We start from the raw sequence: 22,025 nt of genomic DNA on the forward strand, positions 1-22,025 counted from the left end.
TCTTTCTTAAATACATTCCTTGACTTGGCCTCCACAATCTTCTGTGATAGAGAATTCCACAGGCTCACCACTCTCCAAGTGAAGAGGTTGCATCATCTCAGTTCTAAATGGCCTACTCCATGCCCTGAGACTGAGACCTCTTGTTCTAAATTCCACCCCCCCACTCAAACCCAGCCAGAGGAAACATTATCCCTGCATTCAGTCTGTCCAGCCTTAACAGAATTTCATACATTTCAATAGATCCCCTCTCAGTCTTAAACTCCAGTGAATACAAACCTAATTAAACCAATCTCTCTTTATATGGCAATCAACAAAGAACAGTACAGCACAGGAACAGATTTTTCGCCCCTCCAAACCTGCGATCACGTTATCCTATCTAGACCAACCCCTTGTATCCCTCTATTCCCTGTCTGTTCATGTGTCGATCCAGATAAGTCTTAAATGTCGTATCTGCCTCAACCACCTCATTTGGCAGGGCATTGCAGGCCACCACCATCCTGTGTAAAAAAAACTTCCCCTGCACATCTCCACTGAACTTTTCCCCCCTTACCTTGAACTTGTGCCCCCTTGTAATCATCATTTCTGCCCTGGGGAAAAGCTACCAACTGTTCACCCTATTTATAGCCCTCAACTTTATAAACTTCTATCAGGTCGCCCCTCAGCCTCCAACTTTCCAGGGAGAACAATCCCAGTTTATTCAATCTCTCCTCATAGCTAATATCCTCCATATCAGGCAACATCCTGGTAAACCTTTTTTGTACTCTCTCCAAAGCCGCCAAGTCTTTCTGATAGTGTGGTGACCAGAATTGGGCACAGTATTCCAAATGTGGCCTAACCAACATTTTATATAACTGTAACATAATTTGCCAATTTTTATACTCGGATGCCCCGTCTGATGAAGGCAAAAATGCCATACGCTTTCTTAACCACCTTTTCCACCTGTGCTGTCACTTTTAACAATCTATGGACCTGCATGCCCAGATCGGAGTGTGTCTATGCTCCTGATGTTTCTGCCATTTATTTTATAGCCCCCACTGGAACTGGACCTACCAAAATGCATCCTTCCATCCCAGGAATCAGTCTGGTGAAGCTTCGCTGCACTCCCTCTATGGGAAGTATATCCTTCCTGAGGGAAGGAGACCGATACTGCACACAATACTCCAGGTATAGTCTTACCAAGGCCCTGTAGAACTGCAATACATCTTTGCTCCAATACTAAAATCCTCTTGCAATGAAGGCCAACATACCATTGTCCAGGTAATCCACACACGTTTTAAACCTTTTTATGTAGTCACAAGTACTTTTCACAGAACACTAGGAACAGAAGTACGAGTAAAGTACTAACTGCAAGATTATTTTCCACTAAATATACACCTGTTGCACTGCTGAGCCTAGTTTATTCATTCAATACTTAGAATGACTACATGAACGTACAAGAAAGTAGTATTTAAACAGAGTGCACTAATTTTGTATCATAAGTGCTTAAATTGAGTTATTTCACATAACACCCACACAAGAATGCTTCTCAATATTAGAAAAAGGATATTTTACCCAAAAATCTCCAAATTCCCCCATGCTGTAAGATCTCTGAATCTGTGGATTACTTTTGAAGTACAGCCAAATTATGCGTGTCAGGTCCCATAAGAGGTAACTAATGAGCAGCCATAATTTATTTTGATGCTGGTGAAGGGTTAAACCTTCATTAGAACTGAGAAAGCACCTTGCTCTACTTTAAACAATGTCACGTAATCTTGTTTAACATTTAAGCTGAACAATGAAGAGTGCAGCACACCCTCAAGTCAACTATGATTTTTGTGCTCAGTTGCATTACAACACTTGAACGGAGTCTTCTAATTCAGACGTGAGAATTCTACCAGCTGAGGCAAGCTGGCAGTGCTTTACAAATAGCATTATAATTGCCATCACTTTCAGTAGCGTAAACTTAAAACAACAGGGAAACATGAATCAGCATTGTCAAATTTATAAATTAACCTAACATCAACAACAATGTTGCAGTAAGCAAACGTACACAGTCACTCCTTACTAACTGCCATAGAATATCAAAATATATTGGAAATAAAAATCCTGTTATTCACAATAGGAACATTAAGTTAAAAAAAATTTCAATTATCCTCAACGTGCCAAGTTCCTGATTTCAACTGCAAGGTGTGGACAAAATATCTCCACACAGGAAGGAAAGTTAGAGCAGGAGTTATCACAAAAATGCTATTTCACAATCATGATTTCAGAAATTAATTAAATTTCAGAGGCAGGTTGCCGACTTGGTGTCTCATCTGACCAGTTTGGCCTAGTGATATGGTCATGATAGTAGCTTTAAAACACTTGGCAAAAGTCTCTGCAGCCATTAATATCCCATTCTATGAATTGGGCGACTTAGGTAAATATCGATTGACAATTATTATTTGGATTGATTATCAGAATGTGGTTGGGTCTCATTGGCTCACGGAGCAGATTATGATCTACCTTCTTAAAGCCACTGCATTCTAAGTGAAGGTGGCACCCACAACGCTGCTTTGCAAAAGAGTATCAGGATTTAACTAAACAGCTATGAAGGAACAGTGACATCCATCTTAGATAGGGTGGTGAGTGACTTGGAAGATAGAACATAACAGCGCAGTACAGGCACTTCGGCCCTCGATGCTGCGCCGACCAGTGGAACCAATCTAAAGCCCCTCTAATCTACACTATTCCAATATCATCCATATGTTTATCCAATAGCCATTTGAATGCTCTTAATGTTGACGAGTCCACTACTGCTGCAGACAGGGCATTCCACGCCCTTATTACTCTCCGAGTAAAGAACCTACCTCTGACATCTGTCCTATATCTATCACCCCTCAATTTAAAGCTATGTCCCTTTGTGTTAGCCATCACCATCCGAGGAAAAAGGCTCTCACTATCCACCTTATCTAATCCTCTGATCATCTTGTATGCCTCTATTAAGTCACCTCTTAACCTTCTCTCTAACGAAAACAACCTCAAGTCCCTCAGCCTTTCCTCATATGATCTTCCCACCTTGCCAGGCAACATCCTGGTAAATCTCCTCTGCACCCTTTCCAACACTTCCACATCTTTCCTATAATGCGGCGACCAGAACTGTACGCAATACTCCAAATACGGCCGCACCAGAGTTTTGTACAGTTGCAGCATGACCTCATGGCTCCGAAACGCAATCCCTCTACCAATAAAAGCTAACACACCGTATGCCTTAACAACCCTATCTACCTGGGTGCCAACTTTCAGGGATCCATGCACATGGACACCCAGATCCCTCTGTTCATCCACACTACCAAGTATCTTACCATTAGCCCCGTACTCTGTACTCCTGTTACTCCTTCCAAAGTGAATCACCTCACACTTTTCCGCATTAAACTCCATTTGCCACCTCTCAGCCCAGCTCTGCAGCTTATCCATGTCCCTCTCTAACCTGCCACTTCCCTCCGCATTGTCTACAACTCCACTGACTTTAGTGTCATCCGCAAATTTACTAATCCATCCTTCTACGCCCTCATCCAGATCATTTATAAAAATGACAAACAGCAGTGGCCCCAAAACAGATCCTTGCAGTACACCACTAGTAACTGAACTCCAGGATGAATATTTCCCATCAACCGCCACCCTCTGTTTTCTTACAGCTAGCCAATTCCTGATCCAAACCACTAAATCACCCTCAATCCCATGCCTCCGTATCTTCTGCAATAGCTTACCGTGGGGAATCTTATCAAACACTTTACTGAAATCTATATACACCACATCAACTGCTTTACCCTCATCCACCTCTTTGGTCACCTTCTCAAAATAACTCAATAAGGTTTGTGAGGCACGACCTACCCTTCACAAAACCGTGCTGACTATCCCTAATCAAATTATTCCTTTCTAGATGATTATAAATCCTATCTCTTATAATCCTTTCCAAAACTTTGCCCACAACAGAAGTTTAATTACCAGGGTTGTCCCTACTCCCCTTCTTGAACAAGGGGACAACATTGAGTTCTTGTCCAACAGTTGCCATTGTCCTGATTACAAAGGTTGCAGACTTGGGAGTTACTATGGAAGAGATTTTGGTGAGTTTGGCAAAATTTGTTAGAGACCAGAATTAGACATGTCGCAGAGGATTGTATAGGGCTGGAAATTACAAAGCTGGGGAGGGGAATGGCCTTGGGGAACTTTGAAAATTAGGATAAGATCACATGAGTATCAGGATGTGGTGCAAGTTAGGTACAGGCAAACATTTCAATGACCACAAGTGTAAGGAGGCTAGAAACGAGAGGCTGGCATATGTGTTAAAATAGTTAAATCTAGAGATAAAGGCACCGTTGAGAGTTCCAACATTGATCTGGGCTGAGGGTATTGTGGATGGGCAACCTGCACCCAGGAGGCTACAGGCAGGCAATCAGGGTTCTGAGTGCAGTTCGAGATAGTTTGTTGACTGTTGCCCATGTGCAGAGTTAACATATTCCAATGGTTTCCACCTGCATAGTTTTTTCCCCGATATGACTGAAGTGACACGCATGTAAAACAAGCCCACGTGAAGTGAGAAGCATGCTGACTGCACCCAACATTGACTGAGTGAGCTGTGCACTCCATCTGCAGCCAATCAAGCCTAAAATGTTCATTTTGTTTGTACCACTTGAAGTTGGTGGTTCCACTAGCATGGATAACTCGGCATTTTCTTTGTGTTAAGGAACAGTATTAAATGACTGAGTGAGCCATGCGTGCCATCTACATCTGATCAAAGCTAAAATGTTTCTTTTTAACCACTTGTAATTGATAGTTCTGTAATACGGATAATTAAGCATTGTTTGAGTTAAGAAACGCTGTATTAAACGTATTCAACCCTATTCAAGGATCACAGTTAGTGAGCCTGCCCGCTGTCAGCCTTGCGGCCCACTGAACCTTCCGTGCCCGTTGGGCACCGCAGGGGCTGGGGTGCATTATAGACCCCGATAATCACATTATGATTTAATGTTTTAAGTTTCCTTTGTACTTTGGTTCTGCTCGGGCTGCTCCCCCCCCCCCCTCCTTTTGGGGAGCTGCCCCTTTTACTTTATAACTCAAATTAACTCGGTCAGTTTATTTGTTTCGCACTAAAACTGGAGAAAAAGATCGACTCACTAACTGAGGTTGCCCATCAGTGCCCTGGTCAATGAGGATGTTTTGATTTAGAGGGAGGGAGGGTTGGAACGCGGTGACTCCACCCCCATACCCCCCCTCCCTGCGGAAGGGCCAGAGGCCCCGCCCAGCAGTTCAGTGGGGGCAACGAGAGCGAACCGGGGACCTCGCCGTCCTGAAACCCCAGGAGCGCAGTCCGGAGACTTCATGACCGGATCGGGATGAGAAGAGAGCGCGCCATCTGTGCGGCCCCCTCACCGGTAAGTGATCTTCCACCCCCCCACCCACCACTTCGGCACTTACCGATGCCTAATCCCACTACGATGCGCCCGGACAGCAAGCCGTAACGGTCGCCGCTCGCCGTCATGACAACCGCCCCAGCCGTGAAGAGGAAGCTAGCCAGCAGGATGCAGGGTCTCCGGCCCCACCAGTCGTTGAGGAATCCCCCGGCCAGCGCCGAGACGGCGGCCGCCCCCACCGTGGCGGACACCACCAGCTCCTGCCACAGCTGGCCGAGGGCGAACTCCTTCTTGAGCAGTAGCAGGGCGCCCGACACCACGCCGGTGTCGTATCCGAACAGGAAGCCGCCCAGAGCCGCGAACGTGGCCAGGACGTAGATGAAGCGGGGGTTGTCGCCGCCTTGGAACTGTCGCCGGGCGGCCCGTTCCAGCTCGCCACCGGCGCCTGTTGCCATGGCCGCCGAGAGCCGATGGTTGTCGTTGCCGCCGCTGCTGGCCACTCTGTTCCGCGTCAGCTTGTCCGACGCCTCCCGCTGTCCCTCCGGTCGGCTCCACCGCTCTCCGCTCAGGTCTCTGAGTATGTACTCAGCGTCGCTGTCTTTGCGGGACATAAGGAGCCCGGGAGGAGTTGGCTCCGAGTCCGGGGAGGTGGCGGTCGGAAGGTTCTAGATCGCCAGTCGGGTCCGAGTCCGGGAAGGGTGGCGGTTGGAAGGTTCTGGATCGCCCTGGGGTAAAGACGCTCTCACTGGGACTGTCCAGCACAGGAGCGCGCGCGCTGCTGCAGCTGCTACTGCTCTCTCTCAACTGCTAAACTCCTTCAGCGGGCTGGGCTGCTGGTGTTGGGAGGGGGGCGGGGGAAAAGAGGAAAAAAACCACAGGCAGTGAACCATACGCGCCTCCTGTCACGTGCAACACACATGAAGCCTGGAGGGGATGGCGGTGCAAAGTGGAGCTTCTTCAAAGTGGCCCCGAATTTTGCATTTGCAACGACGGCCGGCGTTCACCGTCATTTACTCTCCTCGACCGGTGGCAACTTGTTGCATCCGCACATGCGCGGGGCGACACTCGGACCTTTGCTGCCCCTTCCCCACCAGCCAATGCAGTCAACACACACCTGAACATCGGACCTCCCTTTACACACTGGTGCTCTCTCGTCTCAAAGACAGCTGGAAATGCCAAAACATGCTGGGTGATGTGTGACCGACCGATCCTTGCTTTAAACGGCACGCCGTTACTGCTAAATAATTTCACGGTGCAGAATTTATTTTTCTCTCATCTGGTTCCTCCACCCTCCTTCAGGCATAAACCATTAGGTTTTAAATTTATTAATTGTCACAAGCAGGCTTGCATTAACACTGCACTGAAGTTACTGCGGGTGGCTAGCACTGCTGCCTCACAGCGCCAGGGACCCGGGTTCAATTCCAGCCTTGGGTCACTGTCTGTGTGGAGTTTGCACATTCTCCCCATGTCTGTGTGGGTTTCCTCCGGGTGCTCCGATTTCCCACCACAGTCCAAAGATGTACGGGTTAGGTTGATTGGATATGCTAAATGGACCCGAGTGTCAGGGGATAGGCAAGGTAAATATATGGGGTTACAGGAGTAGGGCCTGGGTGTGATTGTGGTCAGTGTAGATTTGATGGGCCAAATGGCCTCCTTCTGCACTATAGGGATCCTATGATTCCACACACTCTGATGCCTCTTTGGGTGCACAGAGGGAGAATTTAGCATGACCAATGTAACTAACCTGCACATGTGGGAGGAAACTGGAGCACCCGGAGGAAACCCACTCCGACACAGGGAGAATGTGCAGACTCTGCAGAGACAATGACCAAGATTGAATTAAATCCAGGTCTCTGGCACTGAGGCAGCAGTGCTGTGCCACCTTGCTGGGGTGGCTGGTTTTCTTGGGCAACAGCACAATCTAGACGTTAGGCAGGATGTGGGTCTGGGCGATGGTGACCCTCCCCAGCAGCTTGTTGAGCCATTGAGTCTGTACCGGTTGTCCAGAGCACCTTGCCCAGACCCTTTGGACTCTTTGCCCTGCACATCTTTGGATTGTAGGAGGAAACTATAGCACTCCACACAGACACGGGGAATGTGCAAACTCCACACAATCAGTCATCCAAGGCTGGAATTGAACCCGGGTCCCTGACACTGAGGCAGCAGTGCTAACCACTGTACTGCCCAAAAATTCAGTTTCCAGAATGAATAGCTGTGTGAGAAAAATAATGTTCAGTGTTTCATTTCATCCTTTGTGATTTGAAACACAAGGTAGATTTCTTTCAAGTTTTTTAAGTTTATTTATTTTAGTTTCAGTGTCCATCCCATGCATGTATTTTTGCTCTCTCTCTAAATTATTTAGAAGTGAACTATGGTGTGTACTATTTAATCCCTGCTGCTTGTTAGGATTTCTCAATCTGCTTGTTCAGCTGCTTATTGCTGACTGTCACGTATCCCGAAAAAGTGGTGCTAAATGCAAAGTCACGGAATGGGGAAGTTGATGCCACAAAGCCCAATAAATCTTTGTGGACAGCTTTCTTCAGCATCAGCAGCATTGTCCCTTAGTCACTGACTGCAAAATTCAGACCAATATTATGATCCTCACTTTTATTATTCATGTGTTTGCTGCTACATGTCAAGTGGAAAACCACTGGAGAAAGCTTTTATTTACTGTTGCACTGAAGGTAGAAAACAGACTGGGAAATCATTCGCTTTTGTTGGCTTAACGGAAAATATGTAATTTGTCTATCTCAGTCAGTCATTACCTTATGGAGAATTTAATACCCCAGTTTCTGCATTAATGATTCATATTTAAAATATATTTTATTATGTGAACAGTTCTTTATTAGTTTACATCAATTATATTTCAAATGTTGTTGTGCAACAGGTGAAAATGTTCATTAATCAAAAATATCGCTACATGGTGTGATGGACATATGTGACATAATAAATTGTTTACACCAGAACAAATATTTATCCATAAGCTATTAAGAAAGCAAGCATTGGAAGATTTACTTGAACATATAGCTCCACCTGGAGGTGCATCTACCAACAATTGAGCATTTAGAAAGCAGTGGCAGGATCAGAGTCAGCATGGATTTATGAAGGGAAAATCATGCTTGACAAATCCGTTGGAATTCTTTGAAGATGTAACTAATAGAGTTGACGGGGGAGGGGGGCGGGGAAGCAGTTGATGTGGTATATTTGGACTTTCAGAAAGTGTTTGGCAAAGTCCCACACAAGATTATCATGCAAGATTAAAGCATATGGGATGGGGAAAGTGCATTGAGATGGATGGAAAACTGGTTGGCAGAGAGGAAACAAAGAGTAGGAATTAATGGGTGCTTTTCAAATTGGCAGGCAGTAACTAGTGGGTGCCACAGGGATCAGTGCTGGGACCCCAGCTATTCACAATATATATTAATGATTTGGATGAGGGAACAAAATGTAACACCAAGTTTGCAGATGATACCAAGTTGGGTGGGAGGGTGAACTGTGACGAGGATGCAGAAATCCTTCAGAATGATCTGGAAGGTTGGGCGAGTGGGCAAATCAATGGCAGATGCAGTATAATTTAGATAACTGTGAGGTTCACTTTTGGAAGCAAAAACAAGGCAGATTACTACCTGAATGGCTGTAAATTGGGAGAGGGAAGTGTGCAGCAGGTCTTGGATGTCCTTGTGCATCAGTCGCTGAAGGTAAGCATGCAGTTGCAGCAGGTGGTAAAGAGGGCAAATGGTATGCTGGCCTTCATTGCGAGTGGTTTCGAATACAGGAGCAGGGACGAGTTGTTGCAATTATACAGGGCCTTAGTGAGGCCACACCTAGAGTATTGTGTGCAGTTTTGGTCTCCTTTTCTGAGGAAGGATGTTTTTGCTCAGGGGAGCACAGCAAAGGTTTACCAGGACAATTCCTGGGATGGCAGGACTGATGTATGCGGGATTGACTAGGTTAGGATTGTTTTTGCTGCAGTTCAGACAAATGAAGGGGGAATCTGAGACTTATAAAATTCTAACAGGACTAGACAGGGTAGATGCAGGAAGGATGTTCCCAATGGTGGGGGAGTCTAGAACCAGGGCTCAGTCTGAGGATTAGGTGTAGACCATTTAGGACGGAGATGAGACATTTCTTCACCCCAAGAGTGGTGATCCTGTGGAATTCATTACCACAGGAAGTAGTTGATGCCAAAACATTGAATGTATTCAAGAGGTGACTAGATATAACACTTGGGGCGAACGGGATCAAAGGTTATTGGGAGAAAGCACAATTAGGCCATTGAGTTGACGATCAGCCATGATCACAATGAATGGTGGAGCAGGCTCGAAGCGCCAAATGGCCTCCTCCTGCTCCTATCCATGTTTCTATTGCGAACATTCTTTTGATTATGAGTGACCTTTACACAGTGCCTCAGGCTTGAAAACAGAATATTCCTTCTTCCCAGCTGTTCTCAACAGCTCAACACAAATAACTTGAAGCCGAGTAGTCTAATTGTCATGCCAAGTGATATAAATAAAAAAGATTGACTATTGTCTTGTAATTCTGTTAAATGACAAATGTGACAAATTAGTAAAGTAAGGGTTATTGAACAACATTCCAAAGGGTTATTGCTTGCAGGGTTTTCTTTTGCAAACTGGTTGCTCAGTTTCATTCCGAATCTTGTGATTTCAGACAAAGCAGTACCATTAGGTATCCATAATCTTTCAACGTATTGGCTTATGCCAGTTAGACTCCAAAAATATCATGCATGCAAAAAGGCCATTACTCAAAATGTGTGATTGTAATGTAATAGATTAACCTTAAAGCAATTAATCTCTAAACTATTATAGAAAATTAATATTTCAATTTCTACTAATGTTTGTTCCAATCAGAGTACCTTACAATCAGTTCTTGCGTTTATACCCTTTTGTTTTGTGAACTTCATGTTCTTGATTGAAAACAAAATGTCGGTGCTTTCCAGGCCACGAGTTTAACCAAAGGGATTAATCTCTAAACTGTTATAGAAAATATAGATATTTAAATTTATCTGCTAATGTTGGTCCCAATCAAAGGCATTTCTTGCAATTGTAAACATTCCTCTGTTTATACCTTTTAAGAACTTAATGTTCTTTGAAAACAAAATGTCGGTGCTTTCTAAGTTACCAAGCTGACACACTGAAATGAACTGAAACAATAAACAGTGTAGTTGCTTAAATAAACAGTGGACAAGTAACAATTATTCAATAAAATTATTTTACAAAATGTCAATACTGATTTAGCCAGAGCAAGAAGACAGATTTCGCTGAAGCAGTATCAAAAATTAATAGCCAAGAGTGCTTACTTTTGACAACTATCTACTTCCATAATCTCAAGGCATCTGAACAGTTTTCTTGTATTTCTAATAACCCACATGAAAATATGACTTTCATATTGTTTCTTGCACGGTACACAGACAAAGCAGGTCATTCATAGAGTATGTAGGGGAGAAGGCAAGAAGAGGGTGCATAATGTAGTGATACAGTCATAGCAAGGTAGGTCCATTCAAAAGTCTGATGGCAGCAGGGAAGAAGCTGTTCTCCAGTCGCTGGGTACGTGACCTCAGACTTTTGTATCTTTTTCCCGACGGAAGAAGGTGGAAGAGAGAATGTCAGGGTGCATGGGTTCCTTGATTATGCTGGCTATTTTTCTGAGGCAGTGGGAGGTGTAGACGAGTCAATGGATGGGAGGCTGGTTTGCATGATGGACTGGGCTACGTTCACAACCCTTCGTAGTTTCTTGCGGTCTTGATTGGAGCAGGAGCCATACCAAGCTGTGATACATCCAGAAAAAGATGCTTTCTATGGTGCATCTGTAAAAATTGGTGAGAGTTGTAGCAGACATGCCGAATATCCTTTGTCTCCTGAGAAAGTAGAGGCTTTCGTGTGTTTTCTTAACTATAGTGTCGGCGTGGAGGGATGAAGACAGTTTGTTGGTGATTTAGACACCTAAAAACTTGAAGCTCTTAACCATTTCCACTTCATCCCAATTGATGTAGATACTGTGCTTCCTCAAGTTGATGACTATCTCCTTCATTTTACTGACATTGAGGGAGAGATTATTGTCTTCACACCATTTTATCATATTCTCGATCTCTTTTCTGTACTCCATCACATTGTTTGAGATCCGACCCACTACGGTGGTTTCATCAGCAAACTTGAAAATAGAGTTGGAGCGGAATTTGGCCACAGTCATAAATGTATAAGGAATATAGTAAGTGGCTGAGGACACAGCCTTGTGGGGCACTGGTGATAAGGATAATTGTGGATGACATGTCGTTGCTTATCCTTTCTGATAGTGGTGTGTGGGTTAGAAAGTCTAGGATGCAGTTGCAGAGGGAGAAGCCGAGCCCTAGGCCACGGAGTTTGGAGGTGAGTTTCATAGGAATAGTAGTGTTGAAGGTTGAGCTATAGTCGATGAATAGGAGGAGTCAGTCATAAGTGTCTTTGTTATCCAGGTGTTCCAGAGTTGAGTGTAGGGCCAGGGAGATGGCATCAGCTGTGGACCTACTGCGGCGATAGCGAACTGTAGTGGATCCAGGCAATTTGGAGGCTGGAGTTGCTCCATGCCATGACTACCTTTTCTAAGCACTTCATAATGTTGGATGTCAGAGCCACCGGGCGATAGTCATTAAGGCATGCTGCCTGGCATTTCATTGATACAGGGATGATGGTTGTCTTCTTGAAGCAGGTAGGGACGTCAGGTTGGTGTAAGGAGAGGTTAAAGATATCTGTGAATATCCCCGCCAGTTGGTCCGCATAGGATCTGTGTGCTCATCCAAGCCAGTTGCTTTCTGAGAGTTGACTTTCAAGAAGGCTGATCTAATGTCTGTGATGGTGACCTCGGATGCCGGTTCGGCCAAGGCTTCTGGGGTGGAAGTTGTCCTCTCACTGATCTCTTGCTCAAAATGGGCATAGAATGCGTTGAGCTCTATATGCCTTCATCTTGTAGCCTGTTGTGTCTTGCAGACCTTGCCAAAGTTGGTGGGAGTCCATGTGGCATTCTACTTGGACTTTTAACAGACGAGAGCAGAACCTGAGAGTGCTTTATGTGGTCCAGTCATATCTGGCACTAAATGGTTTCACCAGATATCTATCATATTAATTTAAGACTGTGTTCCCATGCATTTAAGGAAGAGAAGATGAAGACTGTACCAGGGGAACGGTCAGGGTTAGAGAGCGTAATGGTTTTATTGTGGACTACATCAGAGGTGGCAGTGAGACAAGTTGGAATGTGAGTCTTTATAGGCATGATGTGGAGATGCCGGCGTTGGACTGGGGTAAGCACAGTAAGATGTTTCACAACACCAGGTTAAAGTCCAACAGGTTTATTTGGTAGCAAATACCATAAGCTTTCGGAGCACAGCTCCTTCGTCAGATGGAGTGGATATCTGTTCTCCAACAGTGCACAGACACACAAATCAAGTTATAGAATACTAATTAGAATGCAAATCTCTACAGCCAGCCAGGTCTTAAAGGTACAGATAATGTGGGTGGAGGGAGCATTCAACACAGGTTAAAGAGATGTGTATTGTCTCCAGACAGAACAGCTATTGAGATTCTACAAGCCCAGGAGGCAAGCTGTGGGGGTTACTGATAATGTGACATAAATCCAAAATCCCGGTTTAGGCCATCCTCATGTGTGCGGAACTTGGCTATCAGTTTCTGCTCAGCGACTCTGCGCTGTCGTGTGTCGTGAAGGCCGCCTTGGAGAACGCTTACCTGAAGATCCAAGGCTGAATGCGTTCTCCAAGGCGGCCTTCACGACACACGACAGCGCAGAGTCGCTGAGCAGAAACTGATAGCCAAGTTCCGCACACATGAGGACGGCCTAAACCGGGATGTTGGATTTATGTCACATTATCAGTAACCCCCACAGCTTGCCTCCTGGGCTTGTAGAATCTCACTAGCTGTTCTGTCTGGAGACAATACACATCTCTTTAACCTGTGTTGAATGCTCCCTCCACCCACATTATCTGTACCTTTAAGTCCTGGCTGGCTGTAGAGATTTGCATTCTAATTAGTATTCTGTAACTTGATTTCTGTGTCTGTGCACTGTTGGAGAACAGATATCCACTCCATCTGACGAAGGAGCTGTGCTCCGAAAGCTTATGGTATTTGCTACCAAATAAACCTGTTGGACTTTAACCTGGTGTTGTGAGACTTCTTACCAGTCTTTATAGGAACAGACAATGCGAGTGGAGAGAGGGATAAGCACAGATTAATGAGGTATGAATTGTCTCAAGCCAGGGCAGTTTGTAACCTGGAAACCAAGATCGAGAATTAGATTGCAACCTAAAACAAGAGTAATAGCAAAAATATACTTAAACTGCTGCTGCAGGGTCATCAACTCGGTGAAGGACGCACTTTGGTCTGCCCAAAACTTGCTGATCTTCCAGTTGAAAGATTTGTCCTCGATCGAGTGTTGCAGACTAGCACATTCCGAGGTCCAGCACTACGTGCTGAGGGACGCGCTCAAGCTTGGGGCAGCCGCCGCAAAGGCACAATGGGGAAAGGCCACCGTGTAAAGCCTTTCAACCGAGGCAGACCGAGGGCCCGGTAACTACAGAATACCCTTGGCCTGGGTAACTGTGTGCTAAACTGAAAAATAACAGCACACAGTAAAATCTGATGTATGCATATAGTTTTAAGTTTTGAAATATAATGAATGTAATGTCGTGTAAATAAGTAACGTATAGTATTGTAAAAATGACCTTTTTTTGCACTGTTTGTAATTATTGGATATGTTGTTTTGTAATGGTTTATTTGAGAGTTTTTTTATGAATAAGGTATATTTTTGAAATAAAAAAAATAGCAAAAATGCACTTAACCAAAATACAGCTGGGACAGAGACAAAAACTCTGTTAAAGCTCCAAGCAATAGAAAAAAAATAGAGGTAGGAAGACGACATGAATATGGAAAGGGAGATAAATATATCCGGACAGGCAGTAGTGCGCACTGGCTGATGATCACAAACCCCCATGCCAAAGAGAACCCTTCACTAATCACCCCGAACCAACTGAAAAGGATAGAAGGTGCTAGTGATAGGAAACTGAGAAGGGACACCTGGAAATGCAGAGGACCTTCCTCAGGCTAGAAAGGATGGTGCTGAGAAAACCAAGGTAGTTAAACCATGCTGATTGCTGGAGGTTTCAGCAAAAAGCTATGGGATTTGCTACAACATATAAACCCCATGCAGAGACTAGGAGTCAGTCAGTGTAGCAGACTAGGCTATGGCTCTGACTGGCAGTGAATCCCCATAGCTGAGTAGTTTTAAAAAATGAGTTACAAGGATTTTGTATCAGAAGGAAGAGTGGCCACATTTCTCCAGGGTGAGGCAAATAAGCCTATAGTGATACTGAAGGATATAGGGGCCAGTCAAACTCTACTGTTGGGGAAAGGCATGACCTTTCCACCAGTAAGTGCCAAGGTTTTGGTAAATGGTACTGAAGGAATATGTGCCCATCTTCTCTCATAATAGGAAGGGCAAAAGGAAAGGAAGGGCTCGGCGACAGGTGTGAGAGGGGAGGGGAGTGAGCAATTAGTGGAGGGGTCACCTGTGGTTGTCCCACTCCAAAACAAGTATATTGTTTTGGATAGTGTGGAGGAGGATGACTCTCCAGGGGTAAGCCACAGTGACCAGGTCACTGGCACAAAGTCAGGCTCTGTGGCCCGGAAAGGAAAGAGAGGGGTTAGGAGAGCAATAGTGGTGGGGGATGCATCGGTTGGAGGCACAGACAGGCGATTCTGTGGGTGCGAGCGGGACTCCAGGATGGTAGTCTGCCTACCTGGTGCTGGGGTCGTGGATGTCTCCGAGCGGATAGCAGGCATATTAAAAGGGGAAGATAAAGAAACGGATGTCATTGTACACATTGGTGCAAATGACGTAGATAGGAAGAGCAGGGGAATCCTACGAGAGCAATTCAGGGAGTTGGGAAATAGGCTAAAAAGTAGGGCCTCCAGGGTGGCCATCTCTGGGCTGCTCCCAATGCCTCGTGCCAGTGAGGCGAAGAATAGGGAGTTAGTACAATTGAATGCTTGGCTAAAGGACTGGTCCAGGAGGGAGGGCTTCATTTTCCTAGATCAATGGGAGGTTTTCAGGAGAGGATGGCACCTGTACAAGAAGAACGGATCACAACTAAGTTGGAAGGGCACGAATATCCTGGCTGGGAGTTTTGCTAGTGCAGTTCGGGGGGGGTTTAAACTAGTATGGCAGGGGGGTGGGGATCAAAATATTAGGTCTACAAATGTAGAGGCTGGGGATGAGCTTGGGACTGGGACAAGGCTGGCAAAGAAGAAGAGCACTCTGGGGGAGGATGACCTCACTGGGCCTGGAGGTCTGGAGTGCTTATACTTCAATGCAAGGAGCATAGCAGGTAAGACAGACGTACTTAGGGCCTTAATGCTCACGATGAATTTGGATGTGGTTGCGGTGACGGAGACTTGGTTGAAAGAGGGACAGGACTGGCAGCTGAATATTCTGGGGTACAAGTGTTTTAGGCGAGACAGAGGAGGGGCCAAAAGAGGTGGGGGAGTAGCAGTATTAGTTGGAGAGCATATTACAGCGGTGCAGAGGGAGGACAATTCAGAGGGGTCGTGTAACGAGTCACTCTGGGTGGAGCTTAGAAACAGGAAGGGCGCAGTCACTATGTTGGGGGTGTACTACAGGCCCCCCAACAGCCCAAGGGAAGTGGAAGAACGGATATGTCAGGAGATACTGGATAGGTGCAGGAAAAATAGGGTTGTTGTAGTGGGAGACTTCAATTTCCCTGGTATAAACTGGAAATCGCTGAGAGCTGGGACTCTGAATGGGGAGGAATTTGTAAAATGCGTACAGGAGGGTTCTTTGGAACAATATGTAGATAGCCCGAGTAGAGAGGGGGCTATACTGGACCTCGTACTGGGGAATGAGCCCGGTCAGGTCTTCAAAGTTTTGGTAGGGGAACATGTGGCAAATAGTGACCACAATTCTGTTAGCTTTAGGATAGTGATGGAAAAGGATGAGTGGTGTCCCAAGGGTAAGGTGTTGGATTGGGGGAAGTCTAACTTTAGTGGGATTAGGCAGAAATTGACAGCTCTTGATTGGGAGAGGCTGTTTGAGGGTAAATCCACATCTGGCATGTGGGAGTCTTTTAAGGAACAGTTGTTAGGGCTACAGGACAGTCATGTGCCTGTAAAAAAGAAGGATAGGAAGGGTAGGATTCGAGAACCGTGGATAACCAGGGAAATTGAGGGACTGGTCAAAAAGAAAAGAGTGTTATGTTAGGTCCAGGCAGCTAAAAACGGAGGGAGCTCTGGAGGAGTACAAAGAAAGTAGGAAATAACTCAAACGGGGAATTAGAAGGGCAAAAAGGGGTCACGAAATGTCTTTGGCAGACAGGATTAAGGAGAATCCCAAGGCATTTTATTCATACGGTAGGAACAAAAGGGTTGTCAGGGAAAAAATCGGACCTCTCAGGGACAAAAGTGGGGAATTATGCTTGGAGCCCAAAGAAGTAGGGGAGATCCTAAATGAATACTTTGCGTCGGTATTCACAAAGGAGAGGGATGTGTTGACTGGGAGTGTCTCGGAAGGGAGTGTTGAACTGTTGGAGAAAATCTCCATTACAAGGGAGGAAGTGTTAGGTTTGTTAGAGAATATAAAGACTGACAAATCCCCAGGGCCTGGTGGAATCTATCCAAGGCTGCTCAGGGAGACGAGAGATGAAATTGCTGGGCCTCTGACACAAATCTTTGTCTCGTCACTGGACGCAGGTGAGGTCCCAGAGGATTGGAGGATAGCTAATGTGGTCCCGTTATTTAAGAAGGGTAGGAAGGATAACCCGGGTAATTATAGGCCGGTGAGCTTGACGTCCGTGGTGGGGAAGTTGTTGGAGAAGATTCTTAGAGATAGGATGTATGCGCATTTAGAAAGGAATAAACTCATTAATGATGGTCAGCGTGGTTTTGTGAGAGGGAGGTCATGCCTCACTAACCTGGTGGAGTTTTTTGAAGAAGTGACCAGAATGGTTGACGAGGGAAGGGCCATGGATGTCATCTATATGGACTTTAGTAAAGCGTTTGACAAAGTCCCTCATGGTAGGCTGGTGAAAAAGGTTGGATCTCATGGGATAAAGTGGGAGGTGGCTAGATGGGTGGAGAACTGGCTTGGTCACAGAAGACAGAGGGTGGTAGTGGAAGGGTCTTTTTCCGGCTGGAGGCCTGTGACTAGTGGTGTTCCGCAGGGCTCTGTATTGGGACCTCTGCTGTTTGTGATTTATATAAACGATCTGGAAGAAGGTGTAACTGGGGTGATCAGTAAGTTTGCGGACGACACAAAATCGGCAGGACTTGCAGATAGTGAGGAGCATTGTCAGAAGCTACAGAAGGATATAGATAGGCTGGAAATTTGGGCAAAGAAATGGCAGATGGAGTTCAATCCTGATAAATGCGAAGTGATGCATTTTGGTAGAAATAATGTAGGGAGGAGCTATACGATAAACGGCAGAACCATAAAGGGTGTAGATACGCAGAGGGACCTGGGTGTGCAAGTCCACAGATCCTTGAAGGTGACATCACAGGTGGAGAAGGTGGTGAAGAAGGCATATGGCATGCTTGCCTTTATAAGACGGGGCATAGAGTATAAAAGTTGGGGTCTGATGTTGCAGATGTATAGAATGTTGGTTCAGCCGCATTTGGAATACTGCGTCCAGTTCTGGTCGCCACACTACCAGAAGGACGTGGAGGCTTTGGAGAGAGTACAGAGGAGGTTTACCAGGATGTTGCCTGGTATGGAGGGGCTTAGTTATGAGGAGAGATTGGGTAAACTGGGGTTGTTCTCCCTGGAAAGACGGAGGATGAGGGGAGACTTAATAGAGGTGTATAAAATTATGAAAGGCATAGATAGGGTGAACGGTGGGAAGCTTTTCCCCAGGTCGGTGGTGACGTTCACGAGGGGTCATAGGTTCAAGGTGAAGGGGGGGAGGTTTAACATAGATATCAGAAGGACATATTTTACACAGAGGGTGGTGGGGGCCTGGAATGCGCTGCCAGGCAAGGTGGTGGAGGCGGACACACTCGGAACGTTTAAGACTTATCTAGACAACCATATGAATGGAGTGGGAATGGAGGGATACAAAAGAATGGTCTAGTTTGGACCAGGGAGCGGCACGGGCTTGGAGGGCCGAAGGGCCTGTTCCTGTGCTGTATTGTTCTTTGTTCTCTTTGTACACTTGGTAAACCTGCATGCAACCTTGTTTCAGGACTGGTGACTGAGAATCATCCAGACCGACCTGGTCCTCGACAGTGACTTGGCGGGATCAAAAACGGGAGCATCTCCAATCATCTCAGGAGAGGAGTAAGATCAGAAAGACAGAACGACTGCAGAAGAACATGCCTGGCATTTTCCTTCAATGTGTGGTAACCTGGTTTATGGCAGACAAATTCTTTTTGAGTCTGAAGTATTGCTCTAGACAAATGACCCAACCGTCTCTGAAATCTATCCAGGAGTCTAGAAGATCCTAAAGAGGTAATAAGTAAGTCTTCCTTGGTTGCCGCTCAGCAAGCTGACCGACTGTTTAAAAAAAATCTGACTGCCCAAACTGAAGCTCGGGCAGAGGCAATCCCTGAAATCTGCTACATAAAAATGAGGTGCTGATGAGAAAATGGAGACTCCCCCTCTCAGACCTGCAAATATGGGGTGAACAAGTGATCTATCAGGTAGTGTTGCCACTGAGATACCATAGGGAAATATTAAGGCAAGCAGAGGAAATTCCTAACTTTTACATACTGTTTACAATGCACTCTACTTAGCAACAGAAGCCACTTGTACATAGTTCTAAGCCACAATCAAGTGCTTACTCAGCTTCCTGTTCACAGTAAATGCTGACAGATTGACAGTTAACTGTCACTGACAGTTGCTGTTAATTCACAGGTTTTTTTCTAGTTAATAAAGTTTAAAAAGTCAAATTGAAAATGTTAAACTGAATTTCAGTTTGAGATATATTCACCCATCCTTAATAGAATTCCACTCTCTAAGCTCCCAACTTTTTAAACTCTGTTTACAAATACTCCATGTGAAAACACTCTGTCAATGGCTTAATCCTTAATTCTATCCCACATGTTCATCACTTTTAATAGCACTGTTAATTCTAATGCATGGGTGTTGATCTATGTTTTAAGCTATCTTCCACCGATCATGTTTCCCAAGCACACAAATCTGGATTTTCAAATTCAAGGTTATGTTCCTTTGCAAGCGCAGATGTCCATTTTTCACCATCAGAACTAAATGATTTCATATACTGCAATGAATATAATCCTAACTGACTTGGTCTCTCCTCATATGACAGACCTGCCATCCCAGGAAGCAGCCAGGTAAACCTTTGCTGTACTCCCTCTACAGCAAGAAAGGAAGGACATCCTTCCTCTGATAAGGACACCAAAACTGCACTGGTGGTCTCACCAATGCCCTATACAATTGCAGCAAAACATCCCTATCCCTATACTCAAATCCTCTTGCTATGAAGGCTAACATACCATTTGCCTTTGTTACTGCCTGCTGTATCTCTGCACTTTCAGCAACTGATGCACAAGGTCTCATCCACCTCTCTCAATTTACACCCATTAAAGTAATAATCTGTCTTCCTATTATTGCTACCAAAGTGGTAACCTCACATTTATCCACATTATGCTGCATCTGCCATGCAGATATACACACATTCAGCCTGTCCAAATCACGCTGAACCATCTCTGCATCCTCCTCGCAGCTCACCCTCTCGCCCAACTTTGAATCATTTGCAAGTTTGGAGATTCAGTTCCGTCTTCCAAATCATTCATATATAAGGTGACAAGTTGGGGTCCTGACACAGATCCCCGTGGAACCCCACTAGTCACTGACTACCAACCAGAAAAAGACCCATTTATGCAAACACTTGGCTTCCTATGTGCTAATCAGCTTCCTATCCATCTCAAGACATTACCTGTAATCCCATGTGCTTTAATTTTACACAGAGTGTTATGTGAGACCTTGTTGAAAGCCTTCTGAAAGTCTAAATAAGCCACATCCACTGGTTCTCATTGGTCAACTCTACTAATTACATCTTCAAAGAATTCCAATAGATTCATCAAGCATGATTTCCCTTTTGTAAAATCCGTGTTGACTTTGTCTGATTATACCACTGTCTTCCAAATGCCGAGTTATGAAATCCTTGATAATATATTCTAGCAACTTCCCTGTAACGATGTTAGGCTCACTGGTATATAGTTTCCTGTTTTCTCTCTTCCTCCCTTTTTGAATAGTGGTCTTACATTAGCTACCGCCCAATCTGTAGGAATTATTCCAGAGTCCAAAGAATTTTGGAAAATAACCACCAATGGATCTACTATTTCCAGGGCCACTTCCTCAAGTACTCTGGGATGAAGATTATCAAGACCATAAGACAGAGGAGCAGAATTAGGCCACTCGGCCCATCGAGTCTGCTCTGCCATTCAATCATGGCTGATATTTTTCTCATCCCCATTCTCCTGCCTTTTCCCAATAACCCCTGATCCCCTTATTAATCAAGAAGCTATCTATCTCTGTCTTAAAGACACTCAATGACCTGGCCTCCACAGCCTTCTGCAGCAAAGAGTACCACAGATTTACCACTCTCTGGCTGAAGAAATTCCTCCTCATCTCTGTTTTAAAGGATCGTCCCTTTAGCCTGAGCTTGTGCCCTCTGGTTCTAGGTTTTCCTACTAGTGGAAACATCCTCTCCACGTCCACTCTATCCATGCCTCACAGTACCTATAAGTTTCAATAAGATCCCCCCTCATCCTTCTAAACTCCAACGAGTACAGACCCAGAGTCCTCAACCGTTCCTCATGCGACAAGTTCTTCATTCCAGGGATCATTCTTGTGAACCTCCTCTGGACCCTTTCCAAGGCTAGCACATCCTTCCTTGGAGCCCAAAACTGCTCACAATACTCCAAATGGGGTCTGACCAGAGCCTTATACAGCCTCAGAAGTACATCCCTGCTCTTGTATTCTAGCCCTCTCGACATGAACGCTAACATTGCATTTGCCTTCCGAACTGCTGACTGATCCTGCACGCTAACCTTAAGAGAATCTTGAACGATGACGCCCAAGTCCTTTTGTGTTTCTGATTTCCTAAGCATTTTCCCATTTAGAAAATAGGCTATGGCACCATTCCTCTTTCCAAACTATATAACTTCACACTTTTCCATATTGTATTCCATCTGTCATTTCTTTGCCCACTCTCCTAACCTGTCCAAGTCCTTCTGCAGCCCCCTCCCCCGCTTTCTCAGTAGTACCTGTCCCTCTACATATCTTTGTATCATCTGCCTGGACCTGGAGATTTATCCACCTTTAATCCCATCAATTTCCCCCAAACCATTTCTCCACGAATGCTGATTTGCTTCACCTCCTCACTAAAACATGTTTCTCTTAGCATTTTCTGGCACATTCTTAATGTCTTCCTTTGTGAAGACGGAAGCAAAGTAGAAATTTAATTCCTCAGCCATTTCTTTATTCCCTGTTATGAATTCTCCCATTTCTGACTGTGAGGGGCCTTCATTCGTTTTTGTCAATCTTTTTCTCTTTACATATCTATAGAAACTTTTGCAATAAGTTTTTATGTTCCTCGCTAGTTTACTTTCATACTGT

General features: G+C 45.1%; 1 protein-coding gene across 3 annotated transcripts in view; it reads right to left on the bottom strand.

The window, feature by feature from the left end:
* Nucleotides 1–6,178, bottom strand: part of LOC144507911 (proton myo-inositol cotransporter-like) — a 138,578-nt gene extending 132,400 nt beyond the window's left edge. For all 3 annotated transcript variants that reach the window (XR_013500165.1, XM_078235398.1, XM_078235397.1), the window contains exon 1: nucleotides 5,437–6,178. Coding sequence is in view for 2 of the 3 variants with exons in the window: in XM_078235398.1 (XP_078091524.1) it covers nucleotides 5,437–5,983 (547 nt within the window). In the remaining variant the exon portion in view is untranslated. The remainder of the gene's footprint in view (nucleotides 1–5,436) is intronic.
* Between the last annotated feature and the right edge of the window lie 15,847 nt (nucleotides 6,179–22,025).

This window comes from Mustelus asterias, chromosome 19, assembly GCF_964213995.1.
Source record: "Mustelus asterias chromosome 19, sMusAst1.hap1.1, whole genome shotgun sequence".
In the NCBI taxonomy this organism is placed as follows: Eukaryota; Metazoa; Chordata; class Chondrichthyes; order Carcharhiniformes; family Triakidae; genus Mustelus; species Mustelus asterias.